Source organism: Agelaius phoeniceus, chromosome 16 (genome assembly GCF_051311805.1).
Source record: "Agelaius phoeniceus isolate bAgePho1 chromosome 16, bAgePho1.hap1, whole genome shotgun sequence".
Classification (NCBI taxonomy): Eukaryota; Metazoa; Chordata; class Aves; order Passeriformes; family Icteridae; genus Agelaius; species Agelaius phoeniceus.
Window position 1 is genome coordinate 14286355 of NC_135280.1, and position 23881 is coordinate 14310235.

Genomic DNA, 23881 nt, shown 5'->3' on the forward strand with positions numbered 1-23881 from the left:
GAAGCAGAGCTGATTCCAGAGAGGGATCACAACCTGAGCCTGCAGCTGGCACTGTATAATCAGAGGTGAATTCAGGGCTGCTCAAGTCACTTTTAGCAGCATTGACTGTCAGGCCATTATAGAACCTGGACTGTGGTCAAGTCTTTTCACTCTCCAAAATATTTCATTGTTGTTTTGAACCAGAACTCTGATAACATTAAAACTTTAACAGGTTTTTGCCCCAGTGCTGCAGAGTTACTATTAGAGAGTGAAAATTCCCACTCTCAAGGAGGTTTATGTATTAATTTTCAAATTATTAGCTTGCCACTAACAAAGTGCACAGGCCACATTTCTGCTCTTTCTAGGAATTTCCTACATAGCTACATTAATAGGTCCATGTGTATATGCTTTACTATCTCTGCTTTGTTTCTCTTTCCAATCTTTCCACTGGAAACTACTTCATTTACTATTTTCTTTACAGTTTGTAAATTCTGCAGGCTGCATCCCACAGGAAGTTTCTCCCTGTTGTTGCTACAGGAACTTTATGCAGAGAGACACCACAAAATTACAGTGCTGCAGGATGAGCTTGGAGCTCCTGACCAAAGTGAAGAGACTGAACTGCAGCACAACTGGGCTTTCCTTTGCTAAAACACAATAAATTAAGTGAGGTGTCACCTGGGAGTATTGGAAAACAAGCAAATATTGCTAAGAAGAATGTGACAACACTGCCCAGAACTGAAAGCAACAAACAGCAGGAGCAGAAATCCTGCTGCCCTCAGATGCAGGACACACTGGGAAGAAAAGAAACCCACCCCTAATTTCTCCAGATGCATTGTGCAGATGCATCACCCACATGAGCAGCTCATGCTGCTGGAAGGGAAGAGGCTCCACTCCCCCTCTGCTGCCCGGACGCTTCTCTGCACTGCCTCAGGCACTGCCAACCCCTCAGAGCTGCTGCTGCTGCTGCTTCCACCCAGCACAAAACAGCCCCAGATGGAAAGGGAAAGAGCCCCAAACAGAAAATAAAAAGAGCCCCAGACAGAAAACCAAACCATGAATATTTCATGCCAGGCCAGTAAATGAAGTGCTCAGAGCGGGGAAGGCTGAGAAGCACCAGAGCCATTAGGAGGAGCAGGGAGGAGGAGGAGGAGGAGGAGGAGCAAGGGGGGCAGAGCAATTGCCTTTTCTTGGCAGCGATTTTGCAGCTCCTGGTGGAAATGCAGCTCAGTTCTAACTGACACCTAATGTCACTCTAGGTAAATTTAAACTATCTTGCCAGTTCCTATCAGTCAGGCAGGAAAATCCAGTGCTGTGGAAAGCCTGTGATATTATTAGCCCCCAAGGGAATGGAGGAGTTTTTAGACTCAGTGCAGAATCCTGAAGAAAACACCAAGTTCCTTACAATTTACTGCTCCCTACAATTCCAGTGTTTTGAGCTCCACACTTATGGAATTAGGACATTTGAATTCAGGTTTGGATTCCAGAGGGATAACCATGAAACTGTGACTAAACAAGAATCAAATTCCAAGTTGCCATTCTCAAAGTTAGAATATTTGATGAGAAGACAAGCAGCAATTGGTCCTTTACCATCTCAGCATGGTTCTCTGGCCACCCTAAAGACTTGGAACATTAACCTGGACCTGGAGATAATCAGTGTACCTCACATTTCCAGCCCAAACACTGGGCCAGACTCAGGGCATGGCAAAAGATGTTCCAAGGGCTGGAACTCCTCTGCTCTGATGTCAGGCTTGGAATGTTGGGTGTTCAGCCTGGAGGGGAGAAGGCTCCAGGGACACCTCAGAGCTCTTCCAGTGCCTAAAGGGACTCAGGAGAGCAGGAGAGGGACTGGGGACAAGGGATGGGAGGGACAGGACACAGGGAATGGCTCCCACTGCCAGAGGGCAGGGCTGGATGGGATATTGGGAATTAGGAATTGTTCCCTGTGAGGGTGGGCAGGCCCTGGCACAGGGTGCCCAGAGCAGCTGGGGCTGCCCCTGGATCCCTGGCAGTGCCCAAGGCCAGGCTGGGCAGGGCTTGGAGCAGCCTGGGACAGTGGGAGGTGTCCCTGCCATGGCAGGGGGTTGAAATGGGATGAGTTTTATGGTCCTTTCCAACCCAAACCATCCCACAGTTCTATAATAAACTGAAAGAAGACTCTTTACAGAGGAAGCAATATCAAGCAGCAAATCACATTTGACATTTCATGACCCTTGTCAGGAAACAACTGCAACAAAATGTGTTAAAAACCCCAAGGACAGACAGTGGTTTAGACAGATCACAGACAGAAAGCAATGCCAGCAGAAACACACCTCTTCCTGGTAGCTTGTCCTGTAGGCCATCTCCAAATCCTGATCCAAGAAGTTGAGGCTCAGCTTGTTAATAGGTGGTTTAAAGAAGTAATCTTTCATGAGGCTGAAGAGAGAAGACAAAATCAACATCAGTTTGTTCAGCTGTACCTCCTTCAGCCCCCCCAGACTGTGGCTGCTGTTTCCAGGGATGCTGGCACTTGGCTTTGAAGTTCCTGTGGCTTTTCTTCTTTCTTGATCACCAAAGTATCCTCTTACCCACATCACTTGCTCAGTGAAAGGAAATATTCCACAAAAAAAGCAAACTTTTATATTTCCAGGAAGAGTCTAACAAGTCCTTCCAGAGATTTACCAGATCTAACTGATGAGTACAGATAATTGTAACATAAGCCAGCAAATAGTAAAGGTTAATTGCTGCTGCAGACACACAAGCTCTGGAGACACGTGGCTGTGGGATATTTGTGTCCTGGGTGGAATTCTATGGCTCAAAGCAAGCCAAGGATGACAAAGGTGACAAATTGTTATGGGGAAAAAAAAACCCCATTGCCCATTTTAGAAAACAGCAGTTTCTTGTTATTTCAGACACTAAAATAACTCAGTAACTCAACTGGGAACATTCCCTTAATGATCTGGGCTGCAGAGAAGAGATGGAGAGTTGAGATTTTCTTCTGAGCTGGGAGATTTGGAATGACCAGCACCATCACCAAAGGCACTGCCAACTAATGATATCAGGGCTAAGGAACCCAGAGGCACCATCTCCAGAGGGTGTTTATGCCCTCCTTCACCTTCAGCTTTTCTACAGAAGGTGAGAAAATCCCACAACAACATAAAAGAGACTTCAATCATTGGAAGTCAGGTTTGTTCCCCATCCTCTGGAAGAAGCTGTCTGAGTTTTGCATCAGCAGTATGAGGTTTATGAATGAAGTGTCCTGATGGCACTTGGTGCCAGTCTTTTGTCCCCTGAGCAGGTGCCAGGGAGCTGAAGGGACTCCAGAGCAGCGAGTGCTTCGTGCCCAGGGTCACAGAGCAAGGTCACACCTGTGGTGGCACTGGTGTGCCTGTCCCCTGCTCTGAGCAGCTTCCACACACACTCATCCCTGCCTGGGAACCTCCTCTCATTCCCAACCAGCTGGCTTATTTACGTGGGTTATTTCCAGGTTATTCCATGGGTTATTTCCAGGGAATAACTGTAATCATTGATTCTAAAATCCCTCTGAACCCAAGGCTCCTTTCCCAGGGCTATTCCCACCCTGGGAGCTGCAGCACCAGAGCCACAGGCAGAGTGGGCAATTTCCAAGCTGGTGACTCTGAGCAAAAACCAGAGATGCACATGAGGTCAAATTCCAAGCTGATGAAGAAGCTGAAAGAAAGATCCTACAGAGCTTGTCTGTGCCTGAATTCTTTTTTTAAGGGGGTTTGGTTTCGGGGTTATTTTCTGTTTATTTTTATGGAACTCTTGCCTAAGAGGTTTTCTTGGAAGCTCCCAGCACAAGATGGCATGTGGGAAGCATTTTTTTTTTAAATGAGATGCAAGATCAACCAAACACACATTCCTAGACTGATGCTAGAGAAGACAAAGGAGTCTAAGCATGAATTTGGCCAATACTTGGTAACCTTTAAACATTCTGGCCTTGGCCAATGCATTAAAAATATCAGGATACTCTCACTTGAGTCACCCCTCTCTCTTTCATCCTTGTCTTCAGTCCTCACCTTTCTTACACATTTCTAAGAGCATCTTATAATAAAAATTTTGAAAGCTTTTGGGTTGTTATTTTTTTAAGTCCTGTTGAATCCCCTTTTTTCCTGCAGGGAAGCTCAGGGAGGTGGTGATGGTGCTGCTGTGCTGGTGAAGGGTGTAGGAGGATCAGTCCAGCTCCACATGCAGCACGAAACAGAAGGTGGAACACGATGGAGCCAGGGGGAAGGCAGCATTCCTGGCCCTTCTCAGCTCCCTGTCAGCTCATTCTGCCTCCAAAAGGAAGATCCCACTTGATGAAACAGTCAAGTACAGAATCTGTTTCCCAGGAGGCCTCTGCCTCCCAGCACAGGGTGTTCCCCAGATCAAGCAAGACTGGGAAGTGGGAAATGAAAGAAATGAACCAATTTTAAAATAATAAAAAACGATTTCAACAAGAAACTGCCCCAAGGAGGGGATGAAGGGCTGCACAGAACCCAGCTCTGGGGGAGCTTCAGACATCCCTGAGATTCTGCTCTGGAAGTCTGAAGAGATCATTGTGAGTACTGCCCTGATCAGGACACCAGTACTTGCTTCTTGTACTTAAGCAGGTTTATAACCTAAGGAATACCCAATTTTTGTTGGAAACAAAAATCCTCAAAGCAAGAATCCTTTGAGGATATTCCCAGTGAAATGAAATTCAAACATTCTAAACCTTACACTACAGTTTTCTTTTAAAGAGCACAATAATGTGCAGGTTACAATGAACAAAGAACAGGATTTTTACAGAAGTAAAGCCAGATTCAAAGCTGAAAGTATTCCCTGTTTGTCAAATATAGAGAATCAAGTTGTAAGAACTGGTAACTTTCATAAAAGAACTCTTTTGTAATGTACTAATACAAACATGCCACACTAATACTGCCTTTATTAATATTATTTTTAAAGAACATTGGAATTGTGCCCAGGTATCAGCTCCAAGGTGAAATCTTGGCATGCAAAACCCTCTCAGGCACACAGCTGAGCTCAATATCCCCAGTGTCCAGCATTTCCTCCCAGCCAGCCCCAGGCAGGTTCCTAATGCAGTCTCCAGGCTCCTGAACCCCCCCAGGGGATGTTTAACCCTTCCCAGCTCTGCAGGAAGCCTGTGGCATTAATTGATGCACTTTAGCACCATATCTGGGTTAAGTAGTTTCTGTTAACAGGAATTTATATCCAAAGTGCCCTGCAGTGGAAATCACTGCTTAGAGCTCAGGGAAGATCACTTGGCTTGGCAACAGCATCAAACCAACACAGCAGAACTCAGTGAAAATTGGGATTCCTGTAAAATGACCATGAGGAAATTTGGTCCCTTCTCTGAGACACCTCAAATTCCCCATTCAAAAATCAAAAATCCTCAGAAATACTGGATTCATCAAGACCAACATTATGTTTTACAGAAGGGGACCAAGAACGTTTTTTAAATGGCTTATTCCATATAATTTCTCATTGAGAAATGTTGAAAAAAATCAGTGTAAACTGGTAGGCTTAAAGCATTTCGCATAGATCTAATTAATCAGAAGATTATTTTTGGAAAGTTATGTTTACATGAACTGAACTCAGCAGAGAAGTTTCCCTGGCAACAAGAAATGGCCCACTTAATATGGTAATGATGATATTTAATTGGGACCAAAAAAAAGCCAGGCTTTGACTGATCTCAAATCATGGTACTCCTTCCAAATCAGAAAAAATTACCCATTTTGGGAGTGGAGGAGGAAAGCACCAGAACACAAGAACTTGAGTGAGGTATCTTCAGCAGACCAACTGCATAAATTAAGCTACTTCTGTACCTTACAGTTTGCAGAGTGCTGGTTACATTTTTTTAAATATTAAAATATTCCTATTTGTTCTGGCCGATTTCTGCCAACACCCGGACATTCCCAATCCATCTATTTTCTGATATTTGGAAATATCAGCTAAACCTCCATTCTCAGCCACTAGTGACACACCACACACTGAGAAAAACAATAAAGAACCCGAAATTTTGACTCAAGTGGCGACAGGAGAAAGATAAACTGACAAAATCTAGGAAGAGACTGGAGAGGGACTCCTGTCCCTCCTTCTCACTTCTCCCTGCCTAAGTCATGTTTCCATAAAGGTGATGGTGTCCCTGTTCCAAGCAGCTGAGTCCACAGGAGAACACAGTTTCAAGGATATTAGATAAAATACCCTCAATCTGAGTGGAAGCAACGAAATAAAAATAAAAATAGCCATAAATAATAACAAACTCCAGCTATCTGTTTAACTGTTCCAGTCAAGTCCCTGCCATAATGGAGATATGGTTGTGTGTTGATAAAAATCCCACACTACTAAATTTTAAAGAATATTTCCTCTGCCCAAAATAAGCTTTTTTGTTTGAAATAGAGAGAGAAACTCATTTTACAATATCTAAGTAGATAGCAAATCCATGAGAATTCACTCCTATTAGTTCTGCTTCCAAGCCCAGTAGGATTTCATGATTAGCCACATGTTATCAGACATTCTTCTTTTACTATTAAAAATGTGAGGTTTTTGGTTCAGATTTTGTGTTGCACCCTAAACTGCAGAGGAAGGTACACACTACATGCATTAAGAGGACTTTGGATTATAAAATGGAGCTCAGCTTTGTGCCAAGTGATTCAAAGAGCAATTTCCCCTTCAAAGACTCAGCTGAAGGAGGACTGACAGGACTGTTCACCCTGGAAGCAATGAAAAACTGGTTTGACTTATTTTAAACAGAAAGTTTCTGACATCAAGTTTCTACTGCAGTTTAAGCAGAATAAAGACTAAAATCAGGAAAGTTATGATATTATATATATTGACAACAATTACTGAAATCAGACAAAAAGCACATAAATACTAAAGATATGAAACCCAGTATGTCTTCTTGGGATTTTCCTTTATACTTTACAGGGTCTTCCACTGCACAGCTCCATTCTCCTTACCTGTCTTCTTTAATCACATCCACAAAGTGGGCATCTGTCTTTTCCCTGATGTTTTTGAACCTCAGGGGGAGCAGAGCTGACTGGTCCAGGCTCACGCCGCCCCAGCGCCCCTTCTCCTGCAGCATCTCATACAGAGAGGTTTGGCTGTTGCTCAGCTTCTCCTCCTGGGGAGGACTCAGGAGTCCATTCTGGGTCTTTGGGCTGTGTCCTCCTGGAGCCTGGACAACAGAGAGCAAAACAGAGCCAGGGAATGTTAGCAAACAGACAGGAGAGGTGAAGGAACAAACACTGAGAGGAGCTTTTCCCTCAGCACCCTGAGCTCTGCCTTGGCCACAGAGACCAGGCTGCCCCTGCCCTGAACCCACTCACATTTCCTGGGCTTGTACCTCCCACACCTCCCAGGTGCCTCTTCAGGTGCCACCTTTGTGCCTTCTATGAACCAACTCTCCAGGGAGCAGAAAACAAAGCACATTTTCACACATTACTCAATGACAACCAACCGCAAGGCCAAATTTCATTCACTTATCTTATGGAAAAGATTCTTCTAGAAAGCTTTTAAACACACATTTAAATTGTGCTGACTCTCCCTGGGTCATGAGACAGCTCACTCTGCCAGCCCTAGCTGATCCTTCCCCTGACCACCATGGGCCTGATGCTTTCCCAAAGGTTCCCCCTCTTCCCACCTGTGGGACCAGCCCTTTTGTACATCCCATCCTACAACAAAAACTCCTGCATCTCATCCTACAAATTAAACATTCTACAAATTAAACTCCTGCAAATTAAACTACATTTCCTTCTCTAAGATACACTTCTTTTTTTCTGGTTTTCTTTTGCCTTGGTGTTAGTTAAGACAGCTTTAATTTTGACAGCAGCTTGCAACATGGCTTAGGTACACATTATCACCAATCTGCTGTCATTGGAGAGCACAAATTACTTTTAAACAAAAATAATTCTATTTTTGTGGAGCCTGAAGTTCCCTCTTTTACATTTTGTTTGACCTAGACCAATATGTACTGAAGCAATTCCAAAAGTATTAGACAGCTAAGTGTGGTTAGAATGAAAATGAACTGCAGTTAGTCAGGATCATTTTCAAATGCAAACATAGAACAAACTTGGCATATTTGAGTGCTCATCTCCCCCCCTCCATATCTTATCACTTATCATGTAGCATTTATCCTCATCCTGAAGCCCACTCATGACAGAAGTTTCTCCATTCCTGCTTGTACAGAAGTGACAAGCTCCTCCAGAAGACTATTCTTGGATGCCACCACAGTGACCATAAATAAATACCATAAATATCACCACCACCCCAACCACGTGCTGAAATATGTTACTGACATTGTAAAATCAACTAAGTTAAAGTTAAAAAATATCTTCTTTCTGGCTGTCCATGCAAAATCAATTCCATTTCCTTGTGTGATCTGTCCTGTGAAGCGAAGGAGGCACATGAACACAGAGAGGTGAAGGGAAAGGTTCAGACACAGCCAAGAAAGAGGAGATTGATGGGGCAGCAGGAGAATCCTGTACAGGGAAGAGTCAGGAAACCCTTGGGCTTGGCTCCTGTCACAGCCAGGAGCTCCACTGCTAAAGCCATAACAAGGTGTGCTGGAATGGTTCCCTGGAGCTCCAGGAAAAGCAGGAGGGAGGTGGGTTGTGCTTCCCCTTCCTCCTCCCTCCCAGGGGAATGGGGATCCCCACCCTGCGGGCTGCCCTGGCCTGAGTGAGCCCCAGAGCCACGTGCTGGGAGCCAGGAGATGGAAGGAGTCCCAGTCTGGTCCCTTCTAGCCCTCACAGCAGTTGTTTTGGCAGCTTGCAGGTGCTCCCAGCACACAGTGACAGCAGCTGAGGAAGGAATAGGAAATGGGGTGGTTTCCTTGGTGTGCTGCCAATGCTTTGCTGCAGACCATAATCACCAGAAGGGAAAGGGGATTGCAGCCACAGATCCCAGCAGGGGCCCACCAGGGGACACAGGGACACTCCTGAAAGGCAGAGGCACAAGAATTTCTCACATCAAATGTCACCAGGTTCTTTTCTAAGAGAAGACGTCGAGCAACTCCTGAGCAAGTCCTCCTACACCTCTGCCAGGTTATCCAGCCTGCCCCAAGGGCACGGGGCTATGGAGCATCCTGCAGAGCCAGGGTGCAGCCATGATATTTTCTGAAAAATCCTTTCCTTAAGATTTTTTCTCCTGAGAAGCTGAGAAGCCTCAAGAACAAATGTAACCAATGGTTCTCTGCTGCTGTGGAATGCAACAGGTGCATCTGGGATTGGGCTCATGTGGTTGTTTCTAATCAATGGCCAATCACAGACCAGCTGGCTCAGACTCTCTGTCCGAGCCACAAGCCTTTGTTATCATTCTTTCTTTTTCTATTCTTAGCCAGCCTTCTGATGAAATCCTTTCTTCTATTCCTTTAGTATAGTTTTAGTATAATATATATCATAAAATAATAAATCAGCCTTCTGAAACATGGAGTCAGATCCTTGTCTCTTCCCTCATCCTCGGGCCCCTGTGAACGCTGTCACACCAGGGCAAACCCCTCTGGTTTTGAGGTGAGGAGGACCAGCAAAGGGAAACCAAATCAACTGACCAAGCAGCTCTTAGTGAAGAACCTTCATTGTTTGGTGGGTTGGTTTTTCTTAATTTTTGCTAAAGATTGTATTTGCTTAGAGCATCTCCCAGATCAACCTGAGGCCTAAAAAACCCTGAAAGTCATAGCTACCATCTTTTTTTCCTTTCTCTTGTCACCACTCCAGCCACTTGCTACTTGAAAAGCAGAAACCAATAACTCAGTTTTTGCCATAATCACCTCAAACAAAAGATTTGGACTCATAGGCACTGTCTGCTTTCCCTGCTGTTCCTCAAGATCATTTGAAAAATGCACTGAAAATTTCTCTCTTTCAAAGAAGGTCAGCGTGGACTTTCTCTTTAGCTTCTTGGCAAAGGCTCAAATCCCCAAGAAAATTCTTCCCTTCAGTCAGCTCAAGGTTTCTCTGTGCTCTGTAAATCTTAACAGGCAGGGATTAGAGTATGAAACTGTTTGTGTAAGAGAAAATCCCTATTTATTAAATGTTGTTAGCTCCAACGTTACTGGGACTTCTGAAGGCAACAGGCTGTAGGGTTTCCCTGAGAACTTGGAGGCTTGTGTGGAGTTTCCTCTCATCAAGAGACAAGGAAGCTCCAGAGGCTGTTGGGAGCCCTGCAAGTCCAAGGATATGATTAAACATTCCCTAAAGAGAGGGGACTTGAGTGCAGCATGGCTGTGGGAAGGGAACACACATGGGCAGGGAGAGCTTACGTCTCTTCTTCCCAAGAGAGCTGAGGCTGCAAGGAAGTCTTGGGAACCAAATGCCACAGCAACTTTGTGCATGTGGCTGTTCTCTGAGCTTCCAGTTCAACAGGCATCCCAGACTTACTGACAGCCATGACACAGCTCCCAGTTTTGGCTGAGCAAAAACTGAACCAAACCCAAGAAGGACGTGAGGTTTGGGCTCCACTGAATTCCTCCAGTGCAATTACAGACCTCTTCCTCAACTCTGTGTACAAATCTCCTCCAAGGAAGGTCTGGTGATTTGCTGATTCACACACATGAAGCCCATGCAGGTACAGTAGGAAGCAATTTAAAGCAGGCAGTTGGCACCTAAGGACAATCAATCCCTCTTCAGCTGGTTCTTGGAGATCCCTGCTCGTGGGCAGAGGCCACCTGGGGAAGAAGCATCTCCTGCCTACCATCTTGGCAGCCCAGGCAGATCTCCCACATGTTCTCTGTCTTAGAGATCTCCAGCTGGTTTGAGACAAGTCCCTGCTGACACTTCCCTCAAGGCTGAAGGGATCATGATTTTATTCTTTTCTTAGGCTGTTTCCTGGAACTCTGGCACAGAACTGCTGTGTAACACACCCCTCCATCCCAGTGAGGCAGGCCCTGCTTCTGAGCCTACAGTTCCAGCATGAGACAACATGTCAAGCACAGAGAGGGACAAACACAGATTAATGCAGTGGCTCAGCACTGGCAAGTTTTTCAATCAGCTTTACTGGTGAGGAGAGCTGTAAGACAGACATGAAGAACAAGCTCACTGTCTCAGAGCATGTCTGCAAGTAATTCTCTTCAAGGAGGGAAAACATTATATTTATTTGAATATATAACAACCAGGTAATGAGCACTGTCCTCAGTCTGCATTTAGCTGAACATTCAGGGAGGAGTGAGGGGTGACAGGCAGAGCAGAGAGGCTGCAAAGGCCACAAGCAGGACGACAAACAGGCAGTGTCTGGCATGGCACAGGAATTAGGTGGCTTCAGTGAGAATATCAAAGCAACAGGCAAGGAAACAAGTGTGGCAGCAGCACAAGGAATGTGAGAGAGGCTGTTTCTGTAGGTCAGGAAAGGATGCAAACTGATTTAAAGCTGTGAATTCTGTGTGTGAACAGGAACGGTCTCGTCTTACAGTGGTGATGCAGGAGATGCTGGAGAGACACAGAACTTGTGTGAGGTGACCCAGCCTGCTGCTGTGAGGATGGAGAGTGTGGAGTGCTCCCTGGACCTTCCTCTTTGGGTACCAGCAGCATAGTTTAAAGAGTCCTAATCTTAGGTCCTTCTCAGAATCAAGCTGAGCTCACAAAATTACTAAAAATTTTGAAAATTGGGGCAGGGAGACTTAACTAAATTTTTGAAGACAAAAAAATAAAAATCAGAATCAGTTCTGCTGCTTAAGAGCTTGGATAAAAGAATAGTGGTGCAAAAATAAGAAAGCTGGGGGAAGCAGAAAAATAAGGGGAAAAGGGAAGTGAGAAATACTTCAATTACCTTGGTACTGTTTTTATGCTCATCCTGACAACCATTTTGGATAGCTCCTTCATCTATGCTGACATCGCAGTGGGGAGCAAGGGTGGTACTACATGAAGGGCAAGGCTGAAATGAGACAAAAGAATTTTAGCCAGGAATGTTCTGGTGTCCTTGTAGTATGATGCAATTGGTAATTCAGTCCACTTGTATACTTGCAGCACGGTTCAAAGATAAACAAAGCTACAGAATGGGAGGCAGGGAGCAAAATTTGCCTGGAACAGAATGCGCCATTTCAAAAATAAATCACAGATTTGCTGTTTGCTGGAGCTCAATCTAATCCAGGAAAGCTTCACTAGTGTAACATCACAGATAGACTGGAATCACTGTGCACAGGCAAAGGACTTCCCCAAGAGGAATAAAACACTCTTTAGTAGGAGAAGTGCAATTTCCCTGGGTGGAACCTGCCTGTGAAGGGATCTGAATGCCATTAGGAGAGAAGACAGCACAAAATGCAGCAAAATCCAGAAAAAACATGAAACACCATGATGCATTATGAATAGTCCAGGGAAATGGAGAGCAACAAATCTGAAATGAATAAAGGCAAATGCTTTTTCATACAGAGCCCTAAGACAGGGGAGGGGAGCTCAGGCTGTTGGAGCCAAACACCCAGCAAATGTCACAGGGAACAAGGAAAGCAAAACCATCAGGATTTGTACCAGTTTCAGGTTGTGTATTTTGGAAGAAACATAAAATGCTGCATTTGAGCTTTTTAAACAAGCTAATTCCTTCAAGTTAAAATGCAATCTTCTTTAGGGGAATTAAGCCTGGAATTTTATCTTCCACGTTCTTCACTCTCTTCTCCAGTGCAGGCAGTGTTGAGGCAGGACCCTGCTCAGAGGGACCCTGAGTTCAGTTCTTTGGTGACCAGGCTCACCAAAGTCTGCTACTAAACACCACAGCAGGTTTTCCAGCAAGGACTTGAGCCTTTTGTCACAAACTCAACATCCCATTTAATTTTGTCTGTTTGCTCTGGACACGTTCAAGCCTCTCTAGTCCAACCAAGCCCACAACTTCTGCCTCCAGGTTCACTCCCCATTTCAGAGTTAAGTCTTTTCAGAACTAACTTTTCACCTAATGCTCCTTTCCCCCCTCTGATGTCCCACCTAGAAACACCCAGCCTGTTTACTTTTCAGATGTTTCTCCCAGCCCACTCTCCCTGTGACATCTACCCACTCACCAATGCCTCTCAAAGGCTTTCATGTGGACCTGGAGCCTCCTCAGCAGCCAGCAGACCATGCTGTCTGCTGCTCCTCAGGGACACAGTCCAGCCTGGGCACTGAGATTACTCTGAGTTTCCTAACCTGGCAGCAGATAAACAATTTACATCCAGTTCTGAACCTCTGCAGTCTGAACAAATACCAACACAGCTGAAGAAACTATGGAGTTGGTTCTCAAATGGTTTTGTTTAAAAATAATCTCTGACTAACCATCACAAATGTCTTGGCCACTTGGTGGAAGGCTTTGCTAGATGGACTAAAAAATAAATTGCCAGTGGGCTACCAAGCCTTACTAAGTAACCCTCTGGGAGTTAGATTTAGATTTATCCATGGCAAAAGTCAGGTAATGGTGACAAAAACAAATACCTCTAACAAAAAGTGAATAAACCACTCCCTGTTTGATCCTGCTAATAAATTAGCAAGACCACCTCCAACACTCAGCTCCCAGGGTGAAGCCAGAAGACAAAGGGCTTGGAAAAGCAGCCTGACCTTTGAGAAGAGGCAGAAGTTCCTCTGACTTTCCCCATGTGTTCAAGTCAACATCATTAACTTCCTTCTCTATGGCAGGCATTCACAGGCTCCCTGTGCTGTGACCTCAGTGCCATGAATAAAACATTAATGCACTTCCAGCAAACACTAAGACAAGCAAAGGACTTTCTGTTTTCATACCAAGCAATCATTAAAACATTTTTACAACAGCTTATGAATCCCTGTCAAGTGAGGCATGTCATAAAGATGATAGGGAAGATAAACTGACACCAAAACCACTTAAGCAGGGTAGAGTGTTTTCATTCAAAAACCCACCTGCTATTATAGATTTACTCAGAGTTCTTACCCTCTGTGTTCACCATTTCAGTAATGTAAACACATCTTATTGACATTCAAACTGCAACAAGGTTTGCAGTTAAATGCACTACAGATACACCAGAGGAGGAAATACAATTCCTTTCATGGATCAATGAGTGTTGCACTCTCCCTCCTGACTTTCCTTCACAGATTTTGTCCTCTAGAACATCCTTTTAAGCCCAAAATGTGAAAGTCATCCTTTGCATCCAATATAGCCACTTATTCCCTTTAAAATAAAAATATTTCAACTCGCTTGTAATTTTGCCTCTCCTGCTTAAGTCTCTTTTGCAGAGCTGGAGTCATCTCCTCCTACACTGACACCATTTACAGCTTTGTATTTAAAACAGTCGGCATGTAAGTCATGATTCTTTTGCAAATGATTATCTCCAGACCCTACCAGCAAGCTGCAGGCTGGAAAAAAAACCCTCACGAAAAACCCAAAAGCTGTAAAAAAGAAACCCACTCCTTTTCAAAAATTGTGCATGATCTCTGCTCAAACTGCAGTCATACCTTGTGGGGGTTTTTTAACATACATATATATTTAAAGCAAAAGAGAGGAAATTTAAATTCAATACAATGAAGAGATTTTTTACAATGGGACTGGTGAAATACTGGCACAGGTTTTCCCAAGGAAGGTGGGGGCTGCTCCATCCCTGGAAGTGTCCAAGGCCAGGCTGGAGGAGGCTTGGAGCAACCTGGGATAGTGGAAGGTGGCATGGGGTGGAAGCAGATGGGCTTTAAGGTCCTTCCAATCCAAACCATCCCATGAGTCTGTGATTCTCCCCAGCAGAGAGAAGCTGGTACACATTCCCCTCAAGAGCATGGTTTAGAGTCAGGAATCCCTGCAGCTGTGCTGGGAGAGGCAGGGATGCTCCCCACTCTCCTGTGGGCAGAGACAGGCTCAGAACAGGTTGTTAAGGCAGTGCTCACACAGTCACAGGGAAACCTGGGCTCATCCAGAATCCCCTCAGCACCAGGGCCCTGGGGCAAGGCAGGCTCAGGAGTCACAGTTGTGAGGCCACTTGGGAAATCCCTGGCCAGAGATGCAGTGCTGAGGGTGGTGAGGAAAAGCAGGCACCTCCAGACACGAAGTCTGCAGCAGCTGGAGCACAGCAGGGCAGCCCAGGCAGCTGAATCTGGGCTGGCACTTGTCTGAGATGCTCTTCTGAGCAGCTTCTTTCAGTTTCTGCTTCTCTCACTCACAGCCATGCTGGTGTTTCTGCACTCTAGAGACTTTCACTCAGCAATGAAACATCTCAAGGGCCAGGAGCTGGACTGCAATGATCCTTGTGAATCCCTTCCACTCAGGATATTCTAAATTAACACCCAGCAACAGTTCCAGAGCAGAACAGCAGGGACAAAGCACGGTGGGGCAGCAGCATGTTCCACATCACATCCCAGCTGCTCAGAAGAGTGGGGCAGCTGTAGCTGCCCTTGTGCAAGGTAAATCACCCCACAGCTCAGAAAACACAACAGAGCTGATCCTTAACACAGCCCTCATTTTGCACCCAGACCATTTTAACAAGCTCCAGCCCAGGTTTGTACACAACCATGTTACCAAGCCCCAGCTGCAGGGGGGTCAGCCCCATCCTCCAGTGCAGTTTCAGTGCTCAGTCACAGCCTCCTCTGCTGTCTGACATTCCCAAGGCATCCTCACTGTCTCTCAGAACAGCAGCCACAGCTTCACTGCTTGGCTTCATCCCTCCTCTCTCCCTTCTGCTCCACACTGGCAGCTCAGCAATCCTGCTCCACTTGGCACATTCTTCTTCCTTCACTGCTTGAAATGAAGGAATTTCTGTCACTGCCACACCTGGACCTCTGCAGGACCACAGCCTGGGCAGCACTCACAGGTTTATCTGTACAGCTCCCCCCAGCTCTAAGATGTATTTTCCTGCCTTATTTGCCTTTGCCTTCACTGAAAGGCAAGAAGGAGCTGGAAAGCTGGTGCCAGTAGGATGCCAAATATATTCTCTCTTACACAGGAAAAGGAATAGCAACATATCACCAGTAACTTGGATGCTGTCAAACCACACTCAGTGCACATTCTGGGGAGGGATAAAGATGGCTGCAGCTCCCTTCTGTGGTTAAACAGCCTGGCCTGCTCCCTAAGGAGCTCACTCCACTTTGGACCATCTCTTTGGGTCAGCCCTCCAGCTGATCTCACCTGTAATCCAGTGTTTTTACTTCAAATCTTAAAACTGGGAGCAGAGGCAGGGTAAAGGTGCCCTACTCATGCTCTTCTAATCCAGAAAAAAATGAGAAGCAGTAAAAACGAAGTAGAATGAAAATTATCCCCACATCAACTCTGTCAGCTGAGTCTCCAACCTGAGTTGAAGAGATCCAGTCAGGACTGAGCACACTGAAGTGTAAGGACAGGGACCTGCAGATGGCCACCCCTGGCTCTGACATTTGTGCCCACCTCAGGCAGCCCAGGAGAAGGAATTCTTAGCACAAATGAAAAGAGAGAATAGACATCTGTTGTTTGGGAAATCTGTTCTGAGATGGAAGATGGAGAGTAACAGCAAAGCTCTGAAGCAATACACATTGTTTCACAGATTTCCTTGTCAAGAGATCTTGTGAGAGGTGTGAACATAACAAAGTGTCATCATTCCTCCAAGCTGAATCCATACAAATCCTTGCCCTCAGCTCCAGATATAGGTTTCTAGAGCAAGCAGATAAACCAATCTCCCAACCCACCAGAGCATTTTCTCCCATCACAAAAACAATCCAATTATCTTTTGCAGGATGTCTGTTGAATACTCATGGAAAGGCTCACAGGTACATGACCTTCATGACAGAGGAACGGCAGAAGCAGCAAAACCAGAAAATCCCAGAAGTTCCAGTAGCTGCATAAATCATATTCTTTCCCCCCCCACACAATCCAGACAATTTAAAAAGCATCATTGACCTCTCAGTCCTGAAATACAAATAGAAATATTTATGTGAAACCACCTTTGAGAAGTGCTCACCTTATTTTAGGGATTGTTTGCCAAGTGGGAAGCAAGCCATTTAACTTGGTACATTTTTCCTCCCTCAAACTCTGTTTTGTCACTCTATGTACACACACCCATACATATGTAAATATGTAAAGCAGTGCATAAACAAGCCCATAAGGTTTCCCCAGCCCTGCTATGAGATCTGTGCTGCTGGGCTTGGAGGGGACAGCTCACCTTGGGCTTTTCCACCTGTTTGGTTGTCTTGGAGGGGTCGCTGGAGCTGTCGGCTGCCGACGTTCCCGGAGTCCTGGCTCCGTCTGCAGACTCCAAGCCAGGAAGCAAAGCTTGAGAACAGCTGCACTGGGGCTCCTTCACCTTCTGACCCGAGATCAGATAGGTCTTTAAACCTACAGGAAATAGAAAAGACCAGTCAGAACTACAGAAAGGCAGAGAGAACACTCCATTGGGCTTCTCAGGCACAGTGACCACCAAAGCACTGCCACGACTCAGGAATACAGCACACAAAAAAGACAGTGGCTGGGAAAAACAACCAGGAATACAAATATGATCTGTGCAAAGTGGTGGCAAAAAGGGTTCCCCAAATCTGCTGTTCCACACACAAGAGGTGACTCCAACATACAACAACGTGCACCCTCTTTATTCCATTTTCACTCATGTACTGCTGAAAAACACAGCTAAGACCTTATGCATTTGCTTCTAAGTCATAATTTGAGCTTTCCCTTTAACTCTTTACTTCTGGAAAGGATCTGCAGCCTGGTTCTCACTGATATCTGTATTAATATTCTACTTCTGAAAAAGCAGCATGTACTCCTTCACTTGCCAGAGAGATGTCGTGAACATTACTTAGTGCTGGTAGCACATTGAGAAAGGAAATGGCATTTAAGTGCTAGAAATTCTGATGGGTTTTCATAGTTAGTGCAGACTTCACATTTTTAAAGAACAAAATCAATCTCCCTCTCTCGCACGTACACCCACACACGCCCTCTGCAACTGGTGTATGAATTGAAGCATAATTGGAAAGCAGATCCAATATTAAAGGCCAGGCTGGTAAATAGCAGGTTGTATCAAGCTGAGCTGTATCAAAAACCTGTTCAAAAAATGAAAGCTTGGAATTTCATTTAACATAGCACTTCTTTTACATCCTTGAACTTTGTGCTGCGGTGTTCTGGGCTATTTCTAGACACAAAGGCTGAGAAGGAGCTCTTAATCACAGCTTTCTGAATGCACAGGAGTGAATTTGATTGCCACTGGATGGGGCAATGTCCTGCTCAGCATGGAGGGGAACCAATGTCCCCCAAAAGGAGTGTGCACAAGGGCAAAGTGCCCCTTTTTCTGTGGTGCCAGAGCCCACGTTCCCAGGGGATGCTGCCCCAAACCCTCCCTGCCCCAGGCTCCTGGGATGGCTGCTGGGTCCCATCTGGGTCAGCTCTGCACCCCCTCCCTAACCCTGAGCCTTGGCTCCCAGGGCTGTCCCAGCCACCGACCCATTGAGGAGTCGGCTCCATCCACAGGCTGAGCGCTGGACATGAATGGGTCAGGTTGCAGCCTGAGGAAGAGGGCAGGCCCCTGCTCCCTGGGATAAGGTCACTCTCTCCTAACCCCCTTCAGACAGAAAATCATATCCCATAAACCTTGCTTTAGGTCTGGAATACACAACACAGACTGTACGTGGCCAAAACCTTTCCAATAAAAATAGCTCAGGCACACTGAGAGCAATTTTGCAGTTTCTCTCTTTATTCCACTCGTGCTTCAGCTCCTGATCATGACAAGCAGCACAGGGAGCCACATCCCTGCCCACCATGTCCCCCTCAGGCTCCCAAGCTGCTGGGAAAGCTCTGCTGCTCTCACCCAGAGCTCCAAAGCCAGGCTCACTTGCTGGCATCTCCAGATGTTACACCATAGCCAATCTTTATTTTTATATCATTTATAGCAGCGCTCAGATTTTATTTGGCAGTGCTGCTTAATAAAATCCTGACTGCTGCTGGCTTCCAGATGTCGAGCTCTCTCCTGCAGACTTCTGCTGATGGGGGCTGTTGTTTAGGAATTCACCACAATCAGCTCACAATTATATGTTTACTGTGGTAAAGGCTGGAGCATTAACTGACTACTCCTATTTTTAAAAGCTACCTTAAAGCAACAGGAGCAATTTCCCTACTCCTATTATTCCTCCAATTTTATTTTTTTTCCTACACAAACATCTTTTCTTTGTTTATTGTACTTTTGAAAAGGCACTTTTCATGTCTTACTGTGCCGTGCAGGAAAATTATTTTGTCAATCTTGTTGCACGCAGTAAAATTATCTCCAGTTTGAGCTCCACGCCGAGGAAAAGGAGGAAAAGGAGGAAAGGCTACAACACACCAGACACTGCAAATGGATTTGGGAAAGCAGAATCCTGCCTGAAACATCAGCTCCTTGGCCCCACTCCCCACCTTGTCCTCTCTATCCCTGGCAAACCCAGCAGCCCACAGCACATCAACAGCCTCCAGGCTTTAAAGGTGCCTACAATGCCTGGTTGCTGGCACCACAGACTCTAAAAATCTCTGTATTCCCTCCTGATGCTCCCCAGCCCCACCACACCCCTGCACATGGAGTGTTACTGAAAAGGGGGGAATCTGAATTGGGACAGAAAGAGAAAAACCAATATCCTGCATGTGTTTTGTGTGGAGCCAACAGGAGAGCTAGGAGGAGAAAAAAGATATTTTTGTAAAGTTTTGGAAAATGAAGAGGTGTAAAAACCTTTAATCTTTACAAAACTTTGCTAATACTTGTTTGTTATTAAATCCCTATGATGGGAAAACTCCATTTGCTTCAGTGTTCCTTGGAACTCTGTGACACTGCACAAAGCATCTGCCAGGCTGAGTCTGAAATATTTTGGTATTAAAAAGGGTCATGAGTTGAGTAGAACTGCACTGGTGTAACTAAAATGCATCATTTGAGAACAGTGCTCTTCCTCCTTTGACACTTCCAGGGAATTGGTACAACCAACACTGTCATTCTCCACACAGGCAGTGTAGGGAGTGAAAAACATCCACACCAGCACGTTTAAATCAATTGAGTAACATGACAATAAGCAATGAAGAAATAGAGGAGCTGCTATTTTCTGTGAAAATGCAATTTTTGGGCTGCGTTGCTGTGCAACCAAGTAACTCAAGACATGGCAATGCAGAAAATGATCTGAGGTGCTTGGAGTGCTATTTATAAAGGCCAAGATCAATCTTGTACTCACTTCCTTCCCCGAAATTTATCCAAAATAAATGCTGAAGCACAACCTCCAAGTGCCTGATAGCAAATCTGTCCTCTGGCAAGCTTTAACCTGCAATTCTGCTTTTTCCAGAGGTGGTTCTTGGAAGCAAAGACAGGGAACAGGCTACAACAACCCCAATAAACCAACTGAACACAGGAATATTTTCTGCCCTGGGAAAAAAAATTCGCTCTCTCGTGTTTCTCTGAGGAACACAAACCATTCCTTTCACTGCTCTTCAAGGTCTGAGATCCTGTAACATCATAAAGAATAACAGCTCCTGCACACCGAGCCAAAACACTCATTGCTTGAAGTCATCTACTCTGAATATTGACATGGCAGTGTTTGCAAAGTGTATTTTTGACAAAATAATAACAGATGAGATCTTCACAGAACGACTGTGGCTTTCTTAGTCCTGCTCCTGTGGAATTTCAGAAGCATTAGTGAGTCTCTGTACTTGGCTCCTTCCTTCAGATTGCCTTGCTTTGATCCCTGGCATGTCTCTGAGCTTAGAAAAACAGCAAACCCACCCCAAGCACTAAAAACCACCCCTAATAACAACAAAAAATCCTGTGCATGTGCTCACACACAGATTCCTTTCCGTCTGCACAAAAATAAACAGCACTTATTATAAATAAGGCTGGGTATAAACATCCCAGGCTTCCCCCAGGTTGTGGTGGCGTGAGAAAAGCCAGGGGCTGTGAGCAGAGGGGATTCAGGAGCACAGGGAGAGGCTGCACTCCCTCCTGCCCTGAGCTAAGGGGATTCAGGAGCACAGGCAGAGGCTGCACTCACTCCTGCCCTGAGCTAAGGGGATTCAGGAGCACAGGGAGAGCTGCAGCTCCCTCCTGCCCTGAGCAGAGGGGATTCAGGAGCACAGGGAGAGGCTGCAGCTCCCTCCTGCAGTGGGCAAAGGGGATTCAGGAGCACAGGGAGAGGCTGCAGCTCCCTCCTGCCCTGAGCAGAGGGGATTCAGGAGCACAGGCAAAGGCTGCAGCTCCCTCCTGCCCTGAGCAGAGGGGATTCAGGAGCACAGGGAGAGGCTGCACTCCCTCCTGTAGTGAGCAAAGGGGATTCAGGAGCACAGGCAGAGGCTGCAGCTCCCTCCTGCCATGAGCTAAGGGGATTCAGGAGCACAGGGAGAGGCTGCACTCCCTCCTGCCCTGAGCAGAGGGGATTCAGGAGCACAGGGAGAGGCTGCACTCCCTCCTGCCCTGAGCTAAGGGGATTCAGGAGCACAGGCAAAGGCTGCAGCTCCCTCCTGCCCTGAGCAGAGGGGATTCAGGAGCACAGGGAGAGGCTGCAGCTCCCTCCTGCCCTGAGCTAAGGGGATTCAGGAGCACAGGCAGAGGCTGCACTCCCTCCTGCCCTGAGCTAAGGGGATTCAGGAGCACAGGGAGAGGCTGCAGCTCCCTCCTGCCCTGAGCTAAGGGGATTCAGGAGCACAGGGAGAGGCTGCAGCTCCCTCCTGCCCTGAGCAGAGGGGATTCAGGAGCACAGGGAGAGGCTGCAGCTCCCTCCTGCCCTGAGCTAAGGGGATTCAGGAGCACAGGGAGAGGCTGCACTCCCTCCTGCAGTGAGCTAAGGGGATTCAGGAGCACAGGCAGAGGCTGCAGCTCCCTCCTGCCCTGAGCTAAGGGGATTCAGGAGCACAGGGAGAGGCTGCACTCCCTCCTGCCATCCCCAGGGACACCCAGAGCAGCCCTGGGTGAGTCCCCATCCCCAGCAGTGCCTGCAGAGGAGAAGCAGCCCAGGCAATCCTTGGGCAGTTACTGCAGGAAGGAACAGGGACAGGAGAGGAAAGATTTCTGATCCTTCAAGCCCTTCATTCAGCCATTTATTCCTCCCTTTCAGCTCATTTATCCTCACTACTTCAGGTCACAAGTTGCTGTTATCCAATCCAATCTGATTTTTACAGTAGGAGAGGACATCCCTCCATGCATCTGTTTAGGACAGGATGTCTTTTCCTACAGGAAATGAAGGATTAACACAAATACTGATAAGAAATTCTTGAACAAAATATTCAAGTTTCAATTTTTGATGCTTCACCTGTTTGGAACTGGAATTTTTTACCCCTCTGTTGATAGCACAAAGGAAAATTTCTTACTCTAGCAAAGGTTTTTACACTTCTCATGTCTCTGTGTAAGAAATTCCAATTCTTTTGAAACCCTTCTCAGCACTGATTTGAAGAGACACTAAAAACAGTGACAACATTTCAGTGACAGCCTTATGGATCCATTTAATAAAAATACAGTTCAGATACACCCCTGTTCCTCCCTCCCTGGATCACTTCACCTTTTCAGCTGCAGTATGGGCAGTTTAACAGGTGAGCATCTACTTCTGATTAAATGTTTGCCAGTGCACAGCCCTCTGTGCTGGGAGACAGCAATATTCCTTCTATGGATGTCATAAAATCCAAATTGTATTGATTACAACCCCTTTGACCAAACAGCTTTACATTAATGCTGCTCTTTCCCTATTTAACTTTCCAACATTTCCCTTGCAGTCTCCATGCTTTAACCATTTCATCATAGCTCAGGTCTGAGCTCCTTTCTGAACTGATGGAATACATATATATATGTGTTATATTTATGTAATTATACATATTACATAATATATATTATATACAATACATATATATGTATTATATATCTGTAATTATACACATTACATAATATATATATTATATACAATACATATATATGTATTATATTTATGTAATTATACATATTACATAATATATATTATATACAATACATATATATGTATTATATTTATGTCATTATACATATTACATAATATATATATTATATATGATATATATATATGTATTATATTTATGTCATTATTTTATTATATATTTTAGAAATATTCTAAAATATATAACTCATTGCTGGGTTGTGCTTCTCTGCAATCCATCAGCTTTTTGCTTTCTCTTTTTACAAAGACAATAAAATGTTTTCTCCATGCCTTTCAAAGACATCTTTGCACTTTATTGTGAAAATACTGATATTCAGGCACTGCCACTCTAGGGAAAGGAAACACAGACCAATGCTGAGGTTTTCTCACACAATAAAAGGTGCTGCTACACAATTTCATTAGACTGACTTGCTCTGTAAAATAAATTACTAACTGTGATTTCTGGAATGTAACATGACTGGCAAATAGTAACTCAAAAAATCCCACCAATGTATTTACTTCTAACTGCAGGGTTTTTTGGGCATCTCACTTCTCTGTGCTGGTTGGTTTTTTCCCTTATCAAAGCTCAAACGATTTTTCAGGCACTAACCTACTGTCCATGCAAGAAATAACCCAGCACAAACCACCAGCCCAGGAGCTTCAGCATCCTTTGGGTCCCAGCTGCTGCTGAATCTGAAGATGATTTCCAGTAGCAAATATTCTCCCCCATCCTTAAAGTTCAGCAGTTGCCAAATCTGTATTTATGGGGAGTCTTCTCACTTTATTAGAGCCAGGGAGTTCACACAAACTTCCTCCTTCCTCCCTGCACAACACTCTCATCTACTGAACTGGGAACTGGGATTTTACACCACAACAAAAACCTGTTGTTCTGTCACTACTCAAGGTTTGGTTTGGGAATTAGGGGAAACCTTTCAGAGAAAGGGCAGCTGGGCATTGCAAGGGCTGCCCAGGGAGGTGGGGCAGTCCCCAGCCCCAGGTATTTCCAAGAATGCCTGGAATGGCCCCTGATGTCTGCCCTGGGGGCTGCTCACAGACAGCACCTGGGAGCTTACTCCAACCTAAGGTTACTCCAACCGAAGGTTACTCCAACCTAAGGTTACTCCAACCTAAGATTACTCCAGCCTAAGGTTACTCCAACCTAAGGTTACTCCAGCCTAACTCAC

At 45.4% G+C, this 23881-nt stretch overlaps 1 protein-coding gene across 2 annotated transcripts in view; it reads right to left on the reverse strand.

The window, feature by feature from the left end:
• ADCY9 (adenylate cyclase 9) overlaps positions 1 to 23881 on the reverse strand; it is an 86435-nt gene that overhangs the window by 21230 nt on the left and 41324 nt on the right. The window contains exons 2-5 of one of the 2 annotated variants that reach the window (XM_054643311.2): positions 16991 to 17163; positions 11719 to 11823; positions 6921 to 7138; positions 2289 to 2391 (exon numbers count right to left, since the gene is read on the reverse strand). In XM_054643311.2, coding sequence (XP_054499286.1) covers positions 2289 to 2391; positions 6921 to 7138; positions 11719 to 11823; positions 16991 to 17163 — 599 coding nt within the window. The remainder of the gene's footprint in view (positions 1 to 2288; positions 2392 to 6920; positions 7139 to 11718; positions 11824 to 16990; positions 17164 to 23881) is intronic. The other variant, XM_077186982.1, reaches the window with a different exon arrangement.